The sequence below is a fragment of the Gastrolobium bilobum genome, unplaced genomic scaffold (assembly GCF_033153095.1).
Source record: "Gastrolobium bilobum isolate Gb01-03AN ecotype WA unplaced genomic scaffold, APGP_CSIRO_Gbil_v1 utg73282, whole genome shotgun sequence".
NCBI classification, from domain to species: Eukaryota; Viridiplantae; Streptophyta; class Magnoliopsida; order Fabales; family Fabaceae; genus Gastrolobium; species Gastrolobium bilobum.
The window spans coordinates 19,016-39,441 of NW_026899204.1; the positions used below are offsets into that span (position 1 = coordinate 19,016).

At 34.1% G+C, this 20,426-nt stretch overlaps 1 protein-coding gene across 2 annotated transcripts; it reads left to right on the top strand.

Annotated features, from left to right (window-relative positions):
- Positions 1 to 518: 518 nt before the first annotated feature.
- Positions 519 to 12,489, top strand: LOC133288268 (cyclin-C1-2-like). 2 transcript variants are annotated; one of them, XM_061485987.1, is made up of 10 exons: positions 519 to 663; positions 969 to 1,061; positions 1,160 to 1,266; positions 1,673 to 1,712; positions 2,662 to 2,706; positions 4,664 to 4,782; positions 4,937 to 5,051; positions 8,550 to 8,600; positions 9,739 to 9,886; positions 12,148 to 12,489. In XM_061485987.1, the coding sequence occupies exons 2-10, from the start codon at positions 1,030 to 1,032 to the stop codon at positions 12,250 to 12,252; spliced, it is 762 nt and encodes a 253-aa protein (XP_061341971.1). In that variant the 5' UTR covers positions 519 to 663; positions 969 to 1,029; the 3' UTR covers positions 12,253 to 12,489. The 2 variants fall into 2 exon arrangements, with proteins under 2 accessions (XP_061341971.1, XP_061341972.1); XM_061485988.1 differs by lacking the exon at positions 12,148 to 12,489 and adding an exon at positions 11,637 to 11,882.
- Positions 12,490 to 20,426: the final 7,937 nt, after the last annotated feature.

Consider the following 20,426-nt stretch of genomic DNA (forward strand, 5'->3'; position numbering starts at 1 on the left):
CAAAATAATATTTTAAAAATTCAATTTTATCTCAAATCCACTCTAACTACTGCATCCCACCCACAATCACGATTATCATCACATATCTTTTTTAATAATTTTATATATGAGAAGTTCTTATTAATTTTAACATCTAAATAGTTTTTTTTTTATTTTGTAATTAATTTTTATGTATTTTTTAACTTTTAAAAATAAAAATCATTCTGAAAAACACAAATCATAACTTTTTTTTTTTTTTAAGTCTATCCAAACGGTCTATATGTTATATAAGATATTGGGTTGGGGGTTATCGAGGAACAAACTTCGACTCCAACCTCGCGGCATTAATTTCATCATGCTTTATGCATCCTCTCGGTTGTTAAAAGTGGCAAGTATTGGGCCTAATAGCCCAAACAACTGGGCATCCCATGACTGTTAATGTTTCTGACATCTTGGCCCAAAAACAAGTTGCCCCAAAAACTAATAAACGAGAAACAAAAACCGAAAATGGTAATCAATTAATAACACTAGCAGGTTTCTCAACTTTCCTTTCATGTTCTGTTCCTACTGTGTGCATATAGAGCCAGTACTAAAATCCCATGTTGTCTTTTCATGTTCATTTTTTAAGTTTAGAATCTTTTCACGTTTGGTAAAGATTTAAAGTTGGGATCTGCTATACCCCAGGTTCTTGAATTGTGAAATTTGGTTTCTTTCGCTTTTGGGGGCTTTTTCCTATTCTTTTAATTGTGCTATCTATGTATTATTAATTTTCATATTAGATTTTGAAATCTGATACTGCAGCTATTGTTGCACTGTTTTGAGTATTTTCTGTTCCCATCCTCAATAACTTTTCACATTTAGCTCTCATCCTCTTCTTGTTTTGTGAAATTCTTGATCATTTCTCATCCTTAATAAAAAGGTTGAACATTTAATTGGGATTAATCTTTTATGGGATTCCTCTTCTGAGTGGTTTGCTTTACGTTGCACAGTGTTTTCCCACCATTTTTCTGCTTCCTCTTAGACTGAGTTTCTCTTATCTCTGAAGAAGAAATGGCTGCCAATTTCTGGACATCATCTCACTAGTATGTTTCATCTTTGTAATTCCCTCATCATCTATCTGTGGCACTTGTGTGTGCATCTGTTTTTTAATTTGGGTTTCATGGGGTTATGATCCTTGCAGCAAGCACCTTCTGGATCAAGAAGATGTGGATATGGTGAATCCACTTGACAAAGAAAAGGGTGTCACACTTGAGGATTTTAAGCTCATTAAGATGCACATGGCTAATTGTATGCTCTCTTTTATGTGTCTCTCCCATACTTGTATTTGTGCACCTTATGGCACTGCTTTGCTCTTTAAGTCCTTTCTTTTGGTTTTTACTTGTTACTATCATCTTTTACTTGTGAATATGGTGTTTAATACTGAATCTTTAATTGCTACTGACTGCCTTATTTTTGTGTCCAAGGGATTGATTTCAAAGTGAATTTTTTTTACTGATCAATTATTGCTCTTAGTTAGGTCTTATGTTTTTATTGATTTTCTTTGCTTATTCTTGTGTTTAGTTATTCAAAAGGTGTTGGTAAAAAGTCAATCATTAGTGCTGTTGCTATTGACATCCTTCATTTGCCGTAGAAGTGCTGATTCTTACTATTTGGCTTTACTGAATTCCTGCTTTTTCTTTTCTTGCTTGTGCAGATATTTTGAAATTGGCTCAACAAGTAAAAGTGAGGCAGAGGTGTGAACTATGTTTCTTGAATATGCATAACTCTTTCCCTTTGCGTTTATAATCTATTACATTTTAATGTGGGGATTTAAATGAAAAGCACATTGAATTACTGGAGAAAATTTTATATATTGGTTTGATTTTGCTTGCGTTGCATGAAGAAAAAAGAACTGATGCCCTTTAAGACAAAAAATATATGAAGAGAAGTACACGAATCATGTTGGCTTTTTTCCCTGCCTTTTACAGCATGCTTTGATTCTTTTAGGACTTTAATATACCTCACCCTTAAAATTTATCCTATTGACATATTTCTCATAAATTCCAATATCAGGAAATTTAATTTATTTATGAAATGTAAATACCTGTCTGACACATTTAATGTTTGACTGCATTTTGATTCTCCAATAAGCAAGATGTGACCTTATAGCCTGTATGACATGGGTTGTACTTTAATTGTTGGATTTCTTTTTTAAAGTTGTGTTACTCAGACTCTTAATAATATTTATTTGAAGTTGGTTTGTTTATGTAACATTGGGATATTATATCTATGCTGATCTACGAAATACATGTGGAATTTCTTAAGTCTCTGATGACTATGTTTGATCAATTTTAGATGGGATGGATTAGATTTTAAATGATGATAGTTCAAATTTGAAAAGGAGCTATAACACCCATATTCACATAACTGACATAAGTAATTATGCTGGAGGAACTTAACAAATCCTTACCTTTCCCCATAGATGAATTTAGATGAATGTGTAAAAGCATTATACAAGGAGTCAAGTAACCCTTCAGTGGTACTTCTTATGTATCTCAATGGATTTTCAAAGAGTTAATTTTTTTTCTAAATTTTTCTGGTCTAAAAATGGAAAAAAAAATTCCATCATCTTGTCAAAGGTTTAATAACATCTTTTGCCTATTCGTGTCATGACATTCTCTGACATGTTGGTCAATATTTCAGGGTTGTTGCCACTGCAGTTACATACATGAGGCGTGTTTACACCAGGTATATGTCATGAACTTGTAAGTCTGGTGGAGGGAAGAAGTTACTCCTGAAATGATTGCAACTTCCTGTCTTATTTTTAGATGGAGGATAGCTTGTAGGATAGCTTGTATTTTCTCCATTATTTATGAAGTTTGGAGTCAATAATGCAAGTTTACAACAGTGTAATTCATAATTGTTTTTCTTTTGATGTCAGGGTTTATAATAGAAGCTATTACAAACCAAGAAATGGGTTCTAAGTTTTCAGAGGGAGGGAGAGAAATGAGAAAAACAGACAGAGGAAAGGAAGAAGAATACTTTAGTAGCATTTATTGAATTACATACTAAAAACCTAAGGAGAGAATTCTCCTTCCAAGGGTTTCCCCTCTCCAAAAAGTTGCTTCTTTCATGACAGAGCCTTTGCTCAGTTCTCAAATCTGAATTCCTGTAAGCCTATATCACCTTGCCCTTCCTATTTAAGCCTGAACCCCTGTGCCAAGTTATCTATCCCCTTTGTATATTCTAACTTTAACTAACTAAATAGATATTGAACAGTCTAACTAACTCCGACTCTGTTCTAATTTATTCTTCAGGGTCCTATCAAAAGCAGTCTCTTTTTTTTTGTTTCATTAAAGCCAATGTTCATATTAGCGCTACCATTGAAGTTAATGTTGTGCATTTGTATTAGAATAACCAAAAACTCTGCCCCATAAGTCATAGTAAGAAATTTGTTGAGGTTTTGGGTTAGAGCCAATTATATTTCTTGATTCTATAGAAATGACAGAAGAATTCATGGATATGCACAATCATGTGGCTTTTTTTACTGTGTAATAATGAGCAGACAATTGCTGCTTATACCATATTTGAAATAGGAGTAGTAATCAACAATCATTGGTTCAAGTGGCAAGGAACTTGTTTCCTTTAAACTGAGATCTCGAGTTCAAGTCCTAGGAATGGAGAAAATGGTATTGTGAGAGCTGAATCGTATTGGATACCCAAAAAGAAAGAAAGAAATAGGAATAGTAACAAGTTTAATAATATGAAATTGATATTCATTTGATGTGAAGGATGTGATAAAAGGAAAAATATTAATCCCTATTATACTTGGACTAGACTCTGAATCCTAATTAAATAAGGAAACAAATAATAAAATATGGACCAATCCTTAAAGATCACTTAAGATACTCTAAAATATTAGATATTTTTTGTATATGCTAATGCTCCTTCTCGAGCTAACGCTTACTAATCTTTAAGCTTATTACAAATTGAATACTTTAAAAAAATAAAATATAACCTGGAATGGAGACAGGCCAGACTGCATTTGGGACTGAAATGGGGCCAGAATGTTTGGGACTGAAACGGGGCCAGAATGTTTGGGACAAGAACACAAACACATGCATTTGGGACAAAAACACGACACTTGCATATGGGATAGAGACATGGCCAATATATGGGACTCGAGATGGCTAGACTGCATTTGGGACTATGATCAGGGCTAGACCAAGTCTATAATAAACAGAGGCCAGACCATGTCTGGGACAAACAAGGGCTAGACTGTGTTTGGGACAAAGTTTGGGGCCAAACCATCACATCTGGGACAAAGGCTGGGGTTAGACACCTTGGAACTTTTCCCCCCTCTATGATATGGTATCATTGGAAAAGAGCCAAACTCAGCTGATAACACTATCAGATGAATTTTTGTGCACCTGATTTAGAGTGTTGATTTAGAGGAATTAATCGTTCTTGAAGCCATTTTTGGCTAAATAAGAGGCTGGGTGAATCAGAAGAACTTATAGTTTTAGCAGCTGTTGTCATTGTTGACTATAACTATTTTTTCTATAAAAGTTGAATTTATGTGCTTGTCTTTTGTGGATGTCCAGATTTATAATACTATCTGTGTCTGACCCTGAAAATAATTTGTGCCTAATACCTTGTATTAACAAGTATCATCTCATAACTATCTTCATTTTTTTCCTTCAAGGAAGAGTATGACAGAATATGATCCACGCCTGGTAGCTCCAACCTGTTTGTACCTGGCATCAAAAGCAGAAGAAAGCACAGTGCAGGCTCGGCTGCTTGTATTTTACATTAAAAAATTATGTAAGCTGTTAGTTAGTTAGCTAGTTAGCTTATAAGCATGTCTAATTTTGCTTCATGTTGACTTCTGATTTTGAAGTGAATTATTTGTTTTCAAAGTTGTCTCTTGCCATTATATTTCCTTTTTGTGCTGAAAACACATCAATTTTGTATGCAGATTCTGATGATAAGTATAGGTATGAAATCAAGGACATACTTGAAATGGAAATGAAGGTTTTAGAAGCACTTAACTATTACCTTGTTGTATTTCACCCCTACCGTTCACTATCGCAGTAAGTGATAAGATTGGTTGTTCATTTTGTGCACACACCCCTTCCAATTAGGACAAAATGCACAAATGCCCCTTTACTTTGGCCTTTTTGGACATACAGTCTCTATGTTCTGTTTCAGTCACATTCTATTTAATTTAGTAATGAAATGAATAATTAAATGAGTAGGCCGGGGGTTTAGTCTATTATCCACATTGATAGCAAAATAAAGTGTCTTTTGAGCCATACAGAAGATATTCAACTGTAAATCAATTCAGTTGTTATAATTCTTTTAAAAAGAAATTTTAGAATTGCTATATTTTAGAAGTATCTTGGAATGGTGTGTTGATGACTAGGTATGTTACTTAGGTTGGATAGCATGTGGGTATCACAATTTGTTTGTGTTATATAATTTCTGCCATCAATTTGTAGAAAAAAAAAAAATAGATCAAGCATATGTACTATTCAATAACAGATTGTGTAATTAAAACAATTGAAACTAGAGGGGGCGCATTTGCAAAAGGCCAGAATTATTAGGGAATTTATGCATTGCATCCTTATTTTTATGTATCTTAATTCAACGTTGTGCTTCATCTTTCAAAAGTTGAAGTTCAAAAAATGATTTGATATTACTTCACCTATGTTATTTACCTCGTCTTGTCCAAAATCAAAAATAGAAGAAAAGAACTGCAAAGAGGTTCCTGGTTCCATTTCGTTATCATTGTGATTATGCTGGCTCAATTAATGCTTGCTCGGTGTTTGCGAAGATCTTTATGAGTTATTGAACACCGAGGAGACCAATACATGATATTTAACTGGAAATGCTTGAGAAAGATAAGTACCTAGAAAAAGATAGAGAGTACAGTTAAAGGATTCTGTATTGACTGATCTTGATAACCTGCACAACTAGGGGATTTTGAAAGTCTTGCTAGTCTAAGGTGATGATCTGGTTGAGACAAAAGGGGTTTTGGACTAAGTTGGCAGCTTTGAGTGTATGACCTTGATGGGAACATTTGGGTGGAGGGGGGCTGTATGATTGTATGAACATAAATGAGGGAAGTTTTGTCGTAGGATGAAGAGATTCAGAATTTGCTCTTTTGATTATTTTGGCAAACGGCCTGGGCTCCCTTCGAAGGGTGCTACGGGAAGGCTCCTGTCACAAGCTGTCACTGTATGAGGTCTTCTTTGTTTCTTTGAGATATTGGCAGTATTATTTAGAGATATATTGTCCTATAATGCGTATTCCTAGTTATCACCTTTTCTTTAGAGTTTACGTGACTTTTTCATTGAAATCTGATGACTTCCCTAACCGTAATAGTTTGTTCTCAATCTCATCTATTCTTTACTAAAAAATATTCACTCCAAAACACTGGGCTAGGTTGTTATGCATATAATTTTAAACTTCAGACCTTTTTGTTAAGTTCAGCCTTCATTTTCTGTTTCAACCAGTCCTTCATATTCTTTTGGCACTGAATTCCTTATCCATGCTAAATGCACACCTACCACTGGTAAACTTCTTTACAATCCTCTTTATTAAATATTTATTAGAGAAATGGGGCCGACCTAGATCGAACTCTAGAACACTTAGTCACAGATGATTTGATACCATATCATGTAACCAACTCTCCCAAAAACTTAAGCTCTTAGGTGAATGTAGATGAATGGTTTTATATGTTATTTATATTTCTAACAATATATTTGAGGAGTATGAAGTACTAGTAGTATCTGTTTTGACATTGTCTGGTAGCTTGGGAATCTGGTTTATTTTCTATTGGTGGTGGGATGTGGAATTTTCCTGCATTCTTATTTCTTAAACACCTTTTGTTTTTGTTGTGATATATAAGGCCATTAATGTAGCCTCACCTACTAGCTTAAGCTTTTGGGTTGAATTGGTTCTTTACATGGTATCAGAGCCTCGGTATACCGGGTTCGATCCTCACCGCCCCCACTTTCTTTCTAGTGGAATTTCTTTCTTCGCACAGGTAGGTCGGCCTGTGCATTATCCACCCTTCAAGCCCAGTAGCTCTCGTGTGAGGGGGCGTGTTGAGATATATAAAGCCATTAATGTAGCCTCACTCAATAGTTTAAGCTTTTGGGTTGAATTGGTTCTTTACAGTTTTGATGATGTGCTTTAGGTTTTAGGCTGGAAGAAGAAAGCAAATTTTCTTTCTGACGTGTGACGTTTTCTACACATTTTTGTATATGGATAAAGGGAATGCTAAATTTTTTAAAATAATTTTATGGTTAGGGGGAATAGCCTCTTTGCAAATATGCAAGAGTAAGGCTATGTATAAGTATTGCCTTCCCCTCTTATCCTCGCTAGTTGGAGTTTTATGGGGAAGAGTTTAATTTTGCAGTCCGTTTTTGGATGTAGGATAAGATATTCCATTCACCTTCTCTGTAGTTTCCAGCTTTTCTTTCATTTTTATTCTTTTTTTTCTTCTTTTTTCTGTGGCTGAGTCGTAATCCTCCTTATCTCTTCATTTTCGTATAAAGAATGGAGGGGAAAAAAAATACTTGTTGCACTAATATACATGGGAAATCTTTACTAATTCATGAGGAGCCTCACATAAATGGAAATAACTTTCAGCCACCTCTGACCTCCTCCCACCACAATTGATGTGGGCCCTTTTGCCTCAAACTTCTGATAAGTACCATTAAGCTAAGATGCTATTGCCACGACACTAATCTAGAAACACATTGAGTCATGAGTTAGCTCTAGAAGTGCATCTGCCTGATGTTGTAGATAAAACATAAAAAGTTTTAATCATCCAACTTGGTATGCAAATTTCCTGATCCCTGGCCTTCACATAGATTTGGACCATAGCTAATTTCAGTAGCTATTTGGTTTCACTAGCCCTTCTGGTGCACAGAGTGACTGGTTTTTAATTCTTGTAACCTTTTTATATTAGTTTTTACAAATTCTTTTCCTTGGTACCTTGTTGCTATTGGTTGCGACATCAAAATTGACTTCAGACGAACTCTTTTAAGTTAGAATTCCAGTTTGTGTTGTACTTCTTAGTTTTAGAGTTGCAATGTGTTATATCTCATTCAAATTTAATGTTCATGAAAGATAAGATGCAACAAATGCTCTACATTTATGGTAAAAAAAATCCCATTTGGATCATTAGTGTGATATGCATCTCTTCAACTATAGTACCCCTAGATTTTAATTTCTTGTATTTGTTATCTTATTATTTAACCACATCTGATACTATATCCTTCGTGATATCAATTTCAATATCCAAATATATCTTATTCTTCATCACCAAATTTCTTGTCTACCTTTTTATTGTACTTTGAATTCTCTTAACTAAATGCTTGGTGTTCGGAGCAGGAGTGTTGAAATGCCCAAGTATTCGGAGTTCATTTGTTTTTCAGTTTTCACATTTCCAAATTTCTGCAAGTCAAACAATACTTGGCATCAAATGAAATATTGTTGATGGGAGAACTGGTCCTATGTACTCGCCATTAAGAATATATTCATTTATAATTTCTCACATTATACTGATAATTCACCAGGTTGCTTCAAGATGCAGGTCTGAATGATCTAAGCATGACTCAACTAACTTGGTAAGAGTCCAGTCCTTCCTGCTGAACAGATGAGAGCAGTTTTTAAATCGGTTTTCCTTTTTAGTTCTCCTTATTTTACAATTCCCCTTTTATCTCTCTATATTAAATGCTTTCTTAAGTCGTTGCTCTGCATTTTACCATTTGACCGTACATAATTTCAAATGACGAAAATGCCTAAGACCCTAGCATTAGAATTTTCCCTGAGTGGAACAAATTAATGAAAAAAACTAGCTTTTAGTTGAAGGATCAGGAACCAACACCAGCATCTTTGCACTTCTTTCTTGTAATGAATTGTTTTCTTTAAAGGAAAAGAGAAAAAAAAACTGTATAAGTTGTCATGTTTGTCTGGGTTTTGTAAACTAGTAAGCTGGTAGGTGACACTCTCTTGTACCTGCCCTCATTGAATGTTTTAAGAACAAGATCTTCGGTGTATCTCAGATGGTTAGCAAGTCTCCTAATTCCTTTATACTTAGGCATTACCCTTTTAACATATGCCAAGTTAGTGCTTCATGTTGATCTTGCTGATACTCTAAGCTATTTTAAGATATAATATTTTGAGATATTTCTAGATATTCTAACATTTGACAATGGGCACTAGAATTTGGGATCAAATCTCACCTTCACTAACCAGTGCAGGTTTCTAGGGAAGGAAGAGATTTATCTTGTTTTGTAACCTGTGCTAATGGACTCCCCATAAAAAGTAGACGGTGCTGCGTCAATGCTTAGATTAATTACTAGTTTATCTTTTAATGCATAAGGTTGCTGTAACAATGATAATGGATGATGGTTCATTGTCATGTCTTATTATGGAAGACTTAACTGTTTCATTATATGGAGCTTAAAATCATTGTCATAAAAAATTGTGGAAAATTTTCAAACTTTTATGTTGTTGCTGTCCAAGTGTCTCCTCCCGTTTGCTTTTAAATGTGAGGTAGATTCTTTAATAAAATTGCTTTGGTGCAGTAGATAGCTGAACCTCTGTATCCAGAAACATCATTTTGTTGCTTCACTATGAAGCCTGATTTGCTGTTGTGCTAACAGCCGTCTTGCCAATGCTTTGGCATTGCAACTTCTATTTATTATTAGTTTTTTTTATTTAAATTTACAAAAACATAAACATGAATGTTCATGCTTGCAGGGGGCTTGTAAATGACACATACAAGATGGACCTAATTCTTGTGCATCCTCCACATCTGATTGCTTTAGCTTGCATATACATTGCTAGTGTGCTCAGAGATAAAGACACCACTGTCTGGTTCGAAGAACTTCGTGTTGATATGAACGTGGTGAGTATTCCAGTGTATTTCTAAGCACTTGTTGCATCTTTTATCTTTACTTATCTGTCTTAAGTCTTAACCTGTCTCTTTATCTTTCATTTTTTGTTTTCTTTTTTCAAAATTTCTTGATAAATTGGATAATGGCCATAAGTTGCAATCTAAAAGTTGAATGGTGATAGTCTGCTGTGAAACTAGACAGGACTAATTGCACAAAATCATAAAATGAGAGAAATTGAACGGATTCGAATTTACATGGTTCAGCTTTTGCCTACTTCCACAGGCGAAGATGGTAAACAAGTTGACTAATTGAAACAATGAAGAATACACTAGTGGTTTATTTCCATTGTCGATGCCCCCCAACAAAAAAGTGGCTTAGTTCCATCTCAAACCCACCTATGAAGCACACCAAATTGTCCCCCATGATTATATCCCATAATTGTGGGATCACAGAATAATTTATCCAGTAGCACAGCTGCACTATACTAAAAAAAGAAGCACTCAAATATTTTACCCAAAACTCCTCTACAATACCTTTCTCACTCTCTAAGGACCAAGCTAAATGAGATCTGATGCAAGGGATGATGCGCTGAGAATGTCTTGCAAAGTTACATGAATAGGCTTTATAGTTGCCGTCCCTTCTTGAAGCCATTGGCTTGTCCAAAAGCCAAGTAGTCCCATATTGTTTAACCTTTACAATGATTAAGAGATTAGAATCTAAAACTTGATCTCCATGCAGCCAATAAATTGGCCAATAACCTTCTCATGGTGACCACAAGTCCCTTCCAATGCTTAACCATTCCTTTGGACGAGAGGCAGTCAAGACAAGAGGGTTCATATTCGACAGTGCAAAACATATTTTAAATAGACAAACCAATAAATGATTTTTATATTCGAAACCCATTAAAAAAGAAGGGACAATCTAGGAGAAAAAAGTGATATAATTATATATATATATATATATATAATATGATATGAATAATATAATATATATGATATGAAGGTCCCATTCCTGAAAATGCTATGAGGTGTTTGGAAATGGTTGAAGTATTTGATTTGAATAGCTTGAAACCCCATACGTTCATTTGCATAAAAGATCACTGTACTGTACTAGGACAGCAACGCAGTTCCAATGTCTTGTTTCATGAACTCATCATTATAGATATCAACTATCTACTAAGTATGAGCTGAAAAACATTTTGGTATTTGTGAACCATGTGTGCTTTGGCCCAACAACTTAAAAGTATTTTGTTATACTTCATGTAAGCTCTGTCATCAAATGATTTGATGTATACTTGTATAGTATTGCTGGAAAACAGAAGGATGTAAAGACATGGTCAAGATAAACAAGAATTTGGGTGGGTCAGTGTTAGGAAGCCTTTATACTGCATGTGTACAAAAGGAGCCATAACAGGGGATCACTTCCCTAATTTGGTGTAGGCTGTGTTACTGGAATTTTTGGAGGGAAAAGATGTTAGCAGTTACAACAGTTTTTGGGGGTGTGTGGGTTTAAGTAAGGAAAAGGGTAGTGAGAAGATTACCCGGAAAATTGTAGAGAGAAGTTGGGAGAGACTAGAGCCTCTCGATTTGCTTTAGGCTATCTGTAATTTTCGTTTTCTGTCTTTGTTCTAATGCTGTAAGTCTATATACACAATCTGATATCAGATTTGCAGTTCATGTACAGTTCTCCTTCAGTTTTCCGATTTCTCCTGTTCGATTCCTAACAGTCTTTCTTTTTTTTCTTTTTTTTTCTTTTTTTTAGGGGTCAGGAGTTGTTGAGGGTAGTTTGGTCAACAATGTGCAGGGCAATTTCTGTTGCTTAGGATCATATAATAATAGAATGCGTTGGACTATTAGTTGATTGGCTGGCTGTTCGTTAATTATTCATAGTAGAATGGTTGAACTTATTGTATTGGGTGGCATCTTTCTCTTATGGACTATCCTGCTCCACTTGAATATTGATATGAGAATTTGCTGTGAGATTATCTTGAAACTCAGTTTTCTGCGTGTATGCCTTATGACTGAGCAGTGGCTAAAGTAGTTTGTAGTTTGCACTGTTCTGTATGTTATTCCAACTAAGTTAGTACAACTATGTAAGATGCTGTTTGTGATGATAGAGGTCCAAAATGCATTAGTGACTTGTGTTGTGCGGTTCCACCAGGTTATAATCACTTTATTGCAAATGTCCTTAATATGATACACCGGAGTACTACTTTTTGTGTGTTGAAGAGAAATTAATTCTCTGGTAATTTTTTTTCTTTTTGTTTTGGCAGGTTAAGAACATATCAATGGAGATACTTGATTTTTATGAGAGTAATAGAATGTTTACTGATGAGAGATTCAACGCTGCTCTCCAGAAGCTATCCTTGAGGCCCTAAAAGCTTCTTGCAGAGATACTTCCTTTGAGACGAGCCAGCAACTTCCATTCCTAGGAAGTACTTGAGTTGTCCCAAGTCTTTTTAACTTCAAATTCTTTTGCTAGAAATTTCTCAAGGTGTTCAATCTCTTCATGGTCATCACACTTGATGATGATATTATCTACAAATACTATGAACAAGGCGGACATATCTCTTCTGAAGAATTTATTTGACATTATATAAATCCATTTTTCTCGACAGCCCGAGTCAATTTATCATTCCATGCTGGTGTTAATTGCTTGAGACCATATAGGAATTTGAGGAGTCTGGATAATTTGCTAAAAGTTTTTTATGCTTTGAATTTGAGAGGAATTTGCATATAAACATCCTCTTTTAATTCCCATCAAGAATGACACTGTTAACCTCTAGTTGATGTAGAGGCTAGTCTAGATTTTCAGCAAGGGATAGGATAGCCCAGACTGAAGTAAGTTTCATCTGAAGCATATGTTTCTTCGTAATCAACGTCATGAGATTGGGTAAATCCTTTTGCTACTAACTCAGCTTTGTCCTTATTCATGCTCCCACCAATATTGAATTTGATTGAGAAATCCACTTGCATTGAACTGATTTCTTTCCTTTGGCAACATTGATAGTTTCCAAGTGCCATTCTTTTCTAGGGCATGAATTTTCTCGTTGTTGAAGTACCTCTTGTAAACCCTTTATTATTTGAATGTTGTTAAGAGAATTGACTAAAGTTTTGTATCCTTGTGACAAATTCTCATAAGACACGTGATTTCCAATGGGATGTTAGTACAATACGTCACTCATTTCCTTATAGGAATGGGCATATCAAGACTAAGAAATTAAGTACTGGGAATATGAAGTTTTGGGTTCGGAGTTGTGTTACCAGGATGAATTATCGGGAGTTCTAAAACCTAGTTAGATTCCTTACTTTGATTCAGATTTGTGTAGGATTCTGGTTCCATTTGAGTTTTCAACCTCTTCGAGTAAACCAATAGAGGTTTGTCCGCTTATGCGGTGGGAAGATGAGTGGGAAGATGAGTTGATTCAACCCCTAATGTTTCTAGTGCAGTTTCGGTTGGTGGATAGAAGGGTTGGAAATGTGTGTTTGTAGTGGTTTCAATTGTTGGAACAATCTCGTTCTCTGTTTCTCCAATTTCCTAAAGTTCGGACTCATCCTCAGTTGTAAGGGTGTTGAATATTCAATGACAATAGAGTCACCGTGTCATGGAACAAACTCTTGATTTCAAAGATGGTAAAGGAGTTATCCACATTTTAGTAACTCTCCTTTGTTACGTCATAGATTCTTTAGCAGTGTTGTAGTACGTGAGATCCATTTTTATCTTGTTAGTCACTGCGTTTAGTAGTTGAATTTTTGTGGATTTAGAACCAAACATGTATTCCTCAAGGGGTATAATATGTCAATATGGAGGTGCTCAAAGAAGTAGTGGTATAGACTCGTGCTCAAGGAGAATCACCAATGGTGCAATGCAGAAATGGCCACAATGGGAGATGATGTATTTCGGCTAAGGTGGCTTTAAATCTCAGCAGAATAATAGCTCATAAAGTGTGAGAAATCAGGTGTCTCTTCAATGGGAGAAAATGAGTTTATATTATACAGGGAAGTGAATATCCCCTAAGGATGAAAGAGTGGGAAAAGTTGAGCCAAAATCGTTAGCCTCGTCTTCACTATTGCATGTAAAGAAAAGATTGCTAATGTAGAAGCACAAGAGAAGGCGCGCGCGCCGGGGGGGGGGGGGGGGGGGGGGTTTGGGTGTTGAATTGTATAGTAACTTGTTTCACAAAAAATCAATGAAAATTAACCCATTTATCTAGAAAATCAACCAAAACGAAATAGAACAAAATTTAAACCTCTCTTATGGAAAAACTGAATTAATACATACCAAATGTCGTCTAATAATAGAGATTATGCAGTGGTATTGAAAATGATGATGGGAAAGGAAGAATCACATCAAGATTTATCCTGATTCACTCTCTAACCACTTGAGAGCTACGTCCAAACTGGTGTCGTCGATTCCACTATGTTCTAGCTTCCAACCGGTGCCAGAAAAATCGTTTTACAAGAACTATGATCAAACCTTTGATCATTCTCAACCTATCACCTATACGATCTCTCAAATCATTCAAGAACTATTTACAACAGTCCAATTCGTTCAAACAACAATGGAGCAATCTCTCCTTGTTTAACGTAAAAAAGAATCTCAGAAAAAGATTAAGAAATGAAAGAGATATAGAGCATTTCCTCTAATATGTCAAAATATGGCCAATATGGTGAATGATCTCTCAATTTTGAATTCTGATGAGTTTCTATGTTCTCTCATTTTTGTAAACCTTCATTGATCATTTATATAGGTGTAAGAAAATATAAGATACCCAAATATTGCTGTTACACCTTCAGATTTTAAGTAATTCAGATGACAATGCCAATATCCGGATATTTATCGGGCTGATATTCAGATATTCTAGGTTCCAATATCCGGATATTCACATATCCATATCCTGGTATTTGTAGACAGCAACCAGTTTTTTGACCTATATGAATTCTGAGTGATTTTCTACTCACTTCTCACATATGTATGTATGCTTCTAGCATTAATATAACAGTGCTTCATGTATAAGTGTATCATGTATGTAGGGTTTACTTTATGCATGAGTTTATGGCTTCTATAATGCATATTTGAGAATAAGTTCTGTAAACTCAAACATCTAAACTCTTTAGACTCTATAATATAGCACCGAGTCTTCATGTTTCTTCATTTGTCTTCATGTTTTGAATCTTCTATCTTTGTTTGACCTGAATCTTTGACATTAAAGTTGAGTTTATACTTTGAAGTTAGTACTCCATTTTTGCATATTTATTTAGTTTTCTTACTTTACTTGGGACTTATTGCACTGCCTTCTATGTTGTGCAAGCTTGTTGAGCTAGTTGATGCTTTATTGATCGTCAAAACTTCACATCTTGGTCTTGTTTGACCTATGGTTCAACATTGCAGTGTGGAGTTTGCTCTCATTGTGGATGTATGATGGTGAGCTATGTAGGGAGAAGAGATTCTCTGTGTTGAAGCTCTATAACAATGTTTTAAAATCGCCTGGACCCCTAGGTCAACCCTGACCCCCCTCTCTCTGAGGGTTGAGGTCAGCAGTTAGATCTTGCATGCACGTTGACACCTCTGACCCTCGAAACCCGGTCGGGTCTCGGTTACTCCTGTTTAGAGGGGGTCACTGCATTTAAAAAAAATCACACGAAAGGATGTCATTTTGTGAAAAAAAAATCCCTGCTAACCTAAATCTGAAATCCGAAAGTGAAGAACAAAATCAAATCTCTCTTCTCTCCCAGACGTCTTCACCTCGGTGGTTCCTCCTCCTTTCTTTCGCTCCGCCGTGGTGGTTCTTCATCCCTTCTTCCGCGACTCCGCCTCTTCGGTCTTCCCTCTCCTTCACGTCGTCGCCTCTACTCCGCTGTGGGGGTTCTTCTCTTCACTAATCCACTTTTTTTCTTGGTTGGTTTCTTTGCTCTGAGCATGTATGATATTATTGTATTACTAAGCAATATGGTTTAAAGCTTTTTTTAACCCTGATGTATTTACTCTCATATTAAGAAGACGGCAGATAAAAAATGATGTAAACTAACACTTTTAAATTGTATCGTAACATAGAGAATTGGGAAATTGAATTGGATGAAATGCCATTGCTCATGGAAGTGCCTTGTTTGTTTTCATTGATTTGCTGGTTGCATCTGTTGCTTGTTTTAAATGTATTTTTCATCTCATATAGCCATGGTACCCCGAAATAGAAGCAACGTTCCTCAAGGTTTAGACGGCAATGGTGGAGAGGGATAAGGAGAGCTTGAGTTTGATGATATAACTTTTCATTAACTCCATTGAAATATGTGTTTTATACTTTGATATTTTGATTAGCTTGTATAATATTGACTTGTGGATGTAATTGTTTGAATTATGCTAAGTATATTTTGAATTTTTTATGATTGATGGTTTGATTTTTTTGAATTTTTCATAAAAAAATAACCACTCCCCGTTAAACCCGACTAGAGAGTGTGAGGTGGAGAAAATCCTCGTACGCAGCCTTACCCTTGCATAACTGCAAAAACGTTGTTTCTTGGATTCAAACTTATGACCTTTCAGTCATGAAAGAATATTTTTTTGAATTTTTCATATAAGATATATATTTATATTTTTTTAATATATAAAATCGGGTCAACGACGTGACCATGTGACCCCCAGATTGAATTTGTGACCCTTTACCTAGGCAAGTCGATGGACAGACTAAGTTTTTAAACACCGTTTTATACCATAAGGTGTCATCTAGAATGTTCTTGTGTTGAACATTTAGTATTGTACCCAACTTATTGGGCCTGTGGAGGTCAGCCAGAATAGTAGCCATGACATCTCCAGGTTGTTCTTGAATCCCCATTTGAGGTGGTTGGGATCATCTTTCTATGTTGTATAACATCATCAATGAAATTAGGATACAGATTGTACTATCAAGGCCTAAAAATAGGAGTTATTACCTTCTACACCTAACTATACTAAACAAAATCTTATGATGAAAATCAACCTTAAAATCACGAACTTGTTTGTTAAAAAAATTTAGGTTATTTATCCTAAAAAACAATTTGAAAATCAGGAATTTGTTTCTTAAGAGTGGCTTGGAAATCAAACTGTTTGATATGGGGCAGGTTCTTTTTACACTAGTGTAAGACTTGTTAGTCTTACACCACATCTCAACCGTTGATAGACGAAAATTATCAGTTGGTATTTGTAGTGTAATTAATGATTAATTAATTAGTATAACTTCCTAAATTATAACCGTTGGATGCACGAAAATCAACTATTGATATGTGGTGTAAGACTAATTAATATTATACCGATGTAAAATAATCCTGATCCTACACACACAGATATATATATATATATATATATATATATATATATATATATATATATATATATATATATATATGAAGTAGGATTCTTTGACACCAAATTTAAAGTTTGACACTTTATCTGAGAGCCGTTAGATAAAAAAAGATCAATAGTGTCACATGCTTACAAATCAAAGTCATTGATCTTTTTTGATCTAATGACTCTCAAATGAGGTGTCAAATTTTAAATTTGATACTGGTGTTAAAAGATACTATGGGGTAGGATCTTTTGACACTAGTGTCAAACATTAAAATTTGACACCAAATCATAACCGTTGATTTTCGTCAATCAACAGTTATTATTTTTGCCAATCAAATTTATTAATTACTCATTAATTTTAAATAAATAATAATCATTGATTGACAAAAATCAAAAGTTAGGATTTAGAAGCTTGACACTAAATCCTAACCGTTAGTTTCTGCTAATCTGACGGTTATAGTTTATTAAGTCAAGCTTATTAATTAATTAGTAATTTCCAATAAATTATAACTGTCGTTTGACGAAAATCAAAAGTTAGAATTTTAGTGTCAAACTTCTAAGTTTGACACTGGTATTAAAATATCATATCCTATATATATATATATATATATATATAAGAAAATTATTTCTCAAGATACTTGAGATATATTTATCTCCGATCACCCCAAAATTACGTTGTGTTGTTTATTTATTTTCTTATATTAATTGATTTACCATTAAATGGTTATAATTTTCTTTTTCTCTCTATTTCTTTATCACAATCGGTCTATCTTTGTACGGTTATGATTTAATGACCGAAGATAAAGTTATCTCAAATAACTTGAGAAAATATATATATATATATATATATATATATATATATATGACGTGATCTTTCAATACCGGTATCAACTAAAAAGCTTGATACCAAATCATAATTGTTAATATTTATCAATCTAACGATTATAATTTATTGAGAATTAATAAATTAATTAATAAGTATGACCTAATAAATTATAACCATTAGATTTATAAAATTCAACAGTTAAACTTTGGTATCAGAGCATCTTGTCACTATATACCAAATCATAATCGTTAATTTTTGCTAATATAACGATTATAATTTATTGAAAATTAATAAATTAATTAATAAATGTGACATAATAAATTATAACCGTTAGATTTACGAAAATCAAAGGTTAAACTTTGGTGTCAGAGGATGTTATCGCTATACATATATATGTTTATATATATTTATTAATGGGATGAGGAACTTATTGTTATTATATAAGTTTTAGTTTCTTTATCGTTTGTAAGATAAATGCTAATTACATTTTTTTCATTAAACCAAGGTAGCTAAAACATTGCTAAATCACTGAATTATATTTTTTTTATATTTTTCTTATATCTTAATTTTTTTCAGAAGTCATTTAATCATTTTAACTTGGTTAATTTAGAAATAAAAGATTTAATGCTCTCTTACGATTTTTTTTTTCCTCTTCTACCTACTCTTTTAGTTGGATTCCTACCACTCTAGTTGTGGAGCCTCTTTTAAGACTTAATTAGGCATTCCTTAACTCCAACAATGACACCACTCTAGTAGACATACTTCTCGTAGGCCTTCATTAACTCCATTAATGAAAAAAAATAATTTTTATGAGATTACGAAGAATTTATGACCTCAAAGAGGAAGGAATGACCTTGATCAACCAACCTTTATTAGTCTCTTGATCACATTCTCGAATTGTGATTGTAATAAATGTAAATATTCTTTTATTATTCTAAACCCAACATAAGCATATTAATTACCAAAATAAAAAATACAAAGAGCTATTTGAGAAATTATCAAGGTGAAAAAAACAAACATATAATAAAGTGATCACTTGAAATATTTGTGGAATATCTCATGTGATTTTGGAATATCTTTCTTTTCCTTGAGACATAGACGTCAAGATTTCTTAATTTTTTTTTTTTTTTTAAAAAAAAACGCATTGGCTTTTCAAGCACACCCAATTAGGTGCTTATGTGTTTTTGGAATATTTTTCTTGGCTTGAGACATAGATCTCATTAGGGTTAAATTTATGTCATTTAACATGATAAATCAAATTCCTACATACGCATAACAAAGGTAAGTCTTATATTTATTTTTTTCTTCAATTATTTATGAGTCCCTCTTATAATTTTGTTTCACTAACATAAAATAATCTATCTCCAACAACATAAAAAAAACATTTCCCATCTAATTAACTTTTAATTAAAAAAAGAAAGAAAGACGACATTGACTCTTCAAGCACACCAACCCTATTCTATTATTTTCTTGCATCCAACCCTACCTGTAAATCTGGTCAGCAGTCTATGGCTGCCTATTAATTTAATACAACTTGTGGGTTACCGTTCTGCCTATTAGAAGGGAATAAATTTCTCAGATCACATTAGCTATATTTATTCAATAATTGTCATGTTGGATGCTAAGAAGAATCAAATAGTTCAGATATATGTGTAAAGGTTAAGTATAAGCTAAAAGGAATGAGTTCAGGTGACAAATTCCTTGTTATGTACCATGGTAACATGTCACAAGGTTATACCTACACCTTCCGTAGAATATTGTAGTTGATTAAGATTAAGCTTATTTATGAAAGCAGCAGGTATTTCATTTGGTTACGCTTTTCCAATAATAAGCATGCAGGTATTTCATTGGGATTACAGTAATAATTAGAAAAGAAAAATACAAAAAACGTAGAAAACACCAAAAAAATTAAAAATTAAAAGATATTGGCATATTAATGGGGTTTGATTTTCTCATGTTAAATGAGAATTCAATTCTTATGTTGTAGAGATAAAAAGCATGTGGGACCCAGATGTTAGAAAAAATTATATGTAGGACCCGTGTCAGCACGGAAATCGAAGTGTGTGTAGAAGAATTTGAATTCTCATGTTAAATGAGAATTATAAAACCCATAAACAATAGAATGAAATAATAATAACAATGAATGAAATATAATACGTGAGGATTGGAAGAGAGAAGATTCAGGCACCGTAAAGAGGCCGAGAAATTATCCGATTAGAAACCGACCCACTGAGCTGCCGAAGGCAGAGTTGTGAGGAAGCGAATGTGAATGCGTTTTGATGATTGATGAATTTAATGAATGTCAAAGAGATTTGAGACTATAAGAACCACTTCGATGGATATGGCGGTTGCAACTGAGGAGGGTGCAACTGCCAGCGCGGGCTGTATGAGTCCCCTCGTTTGAG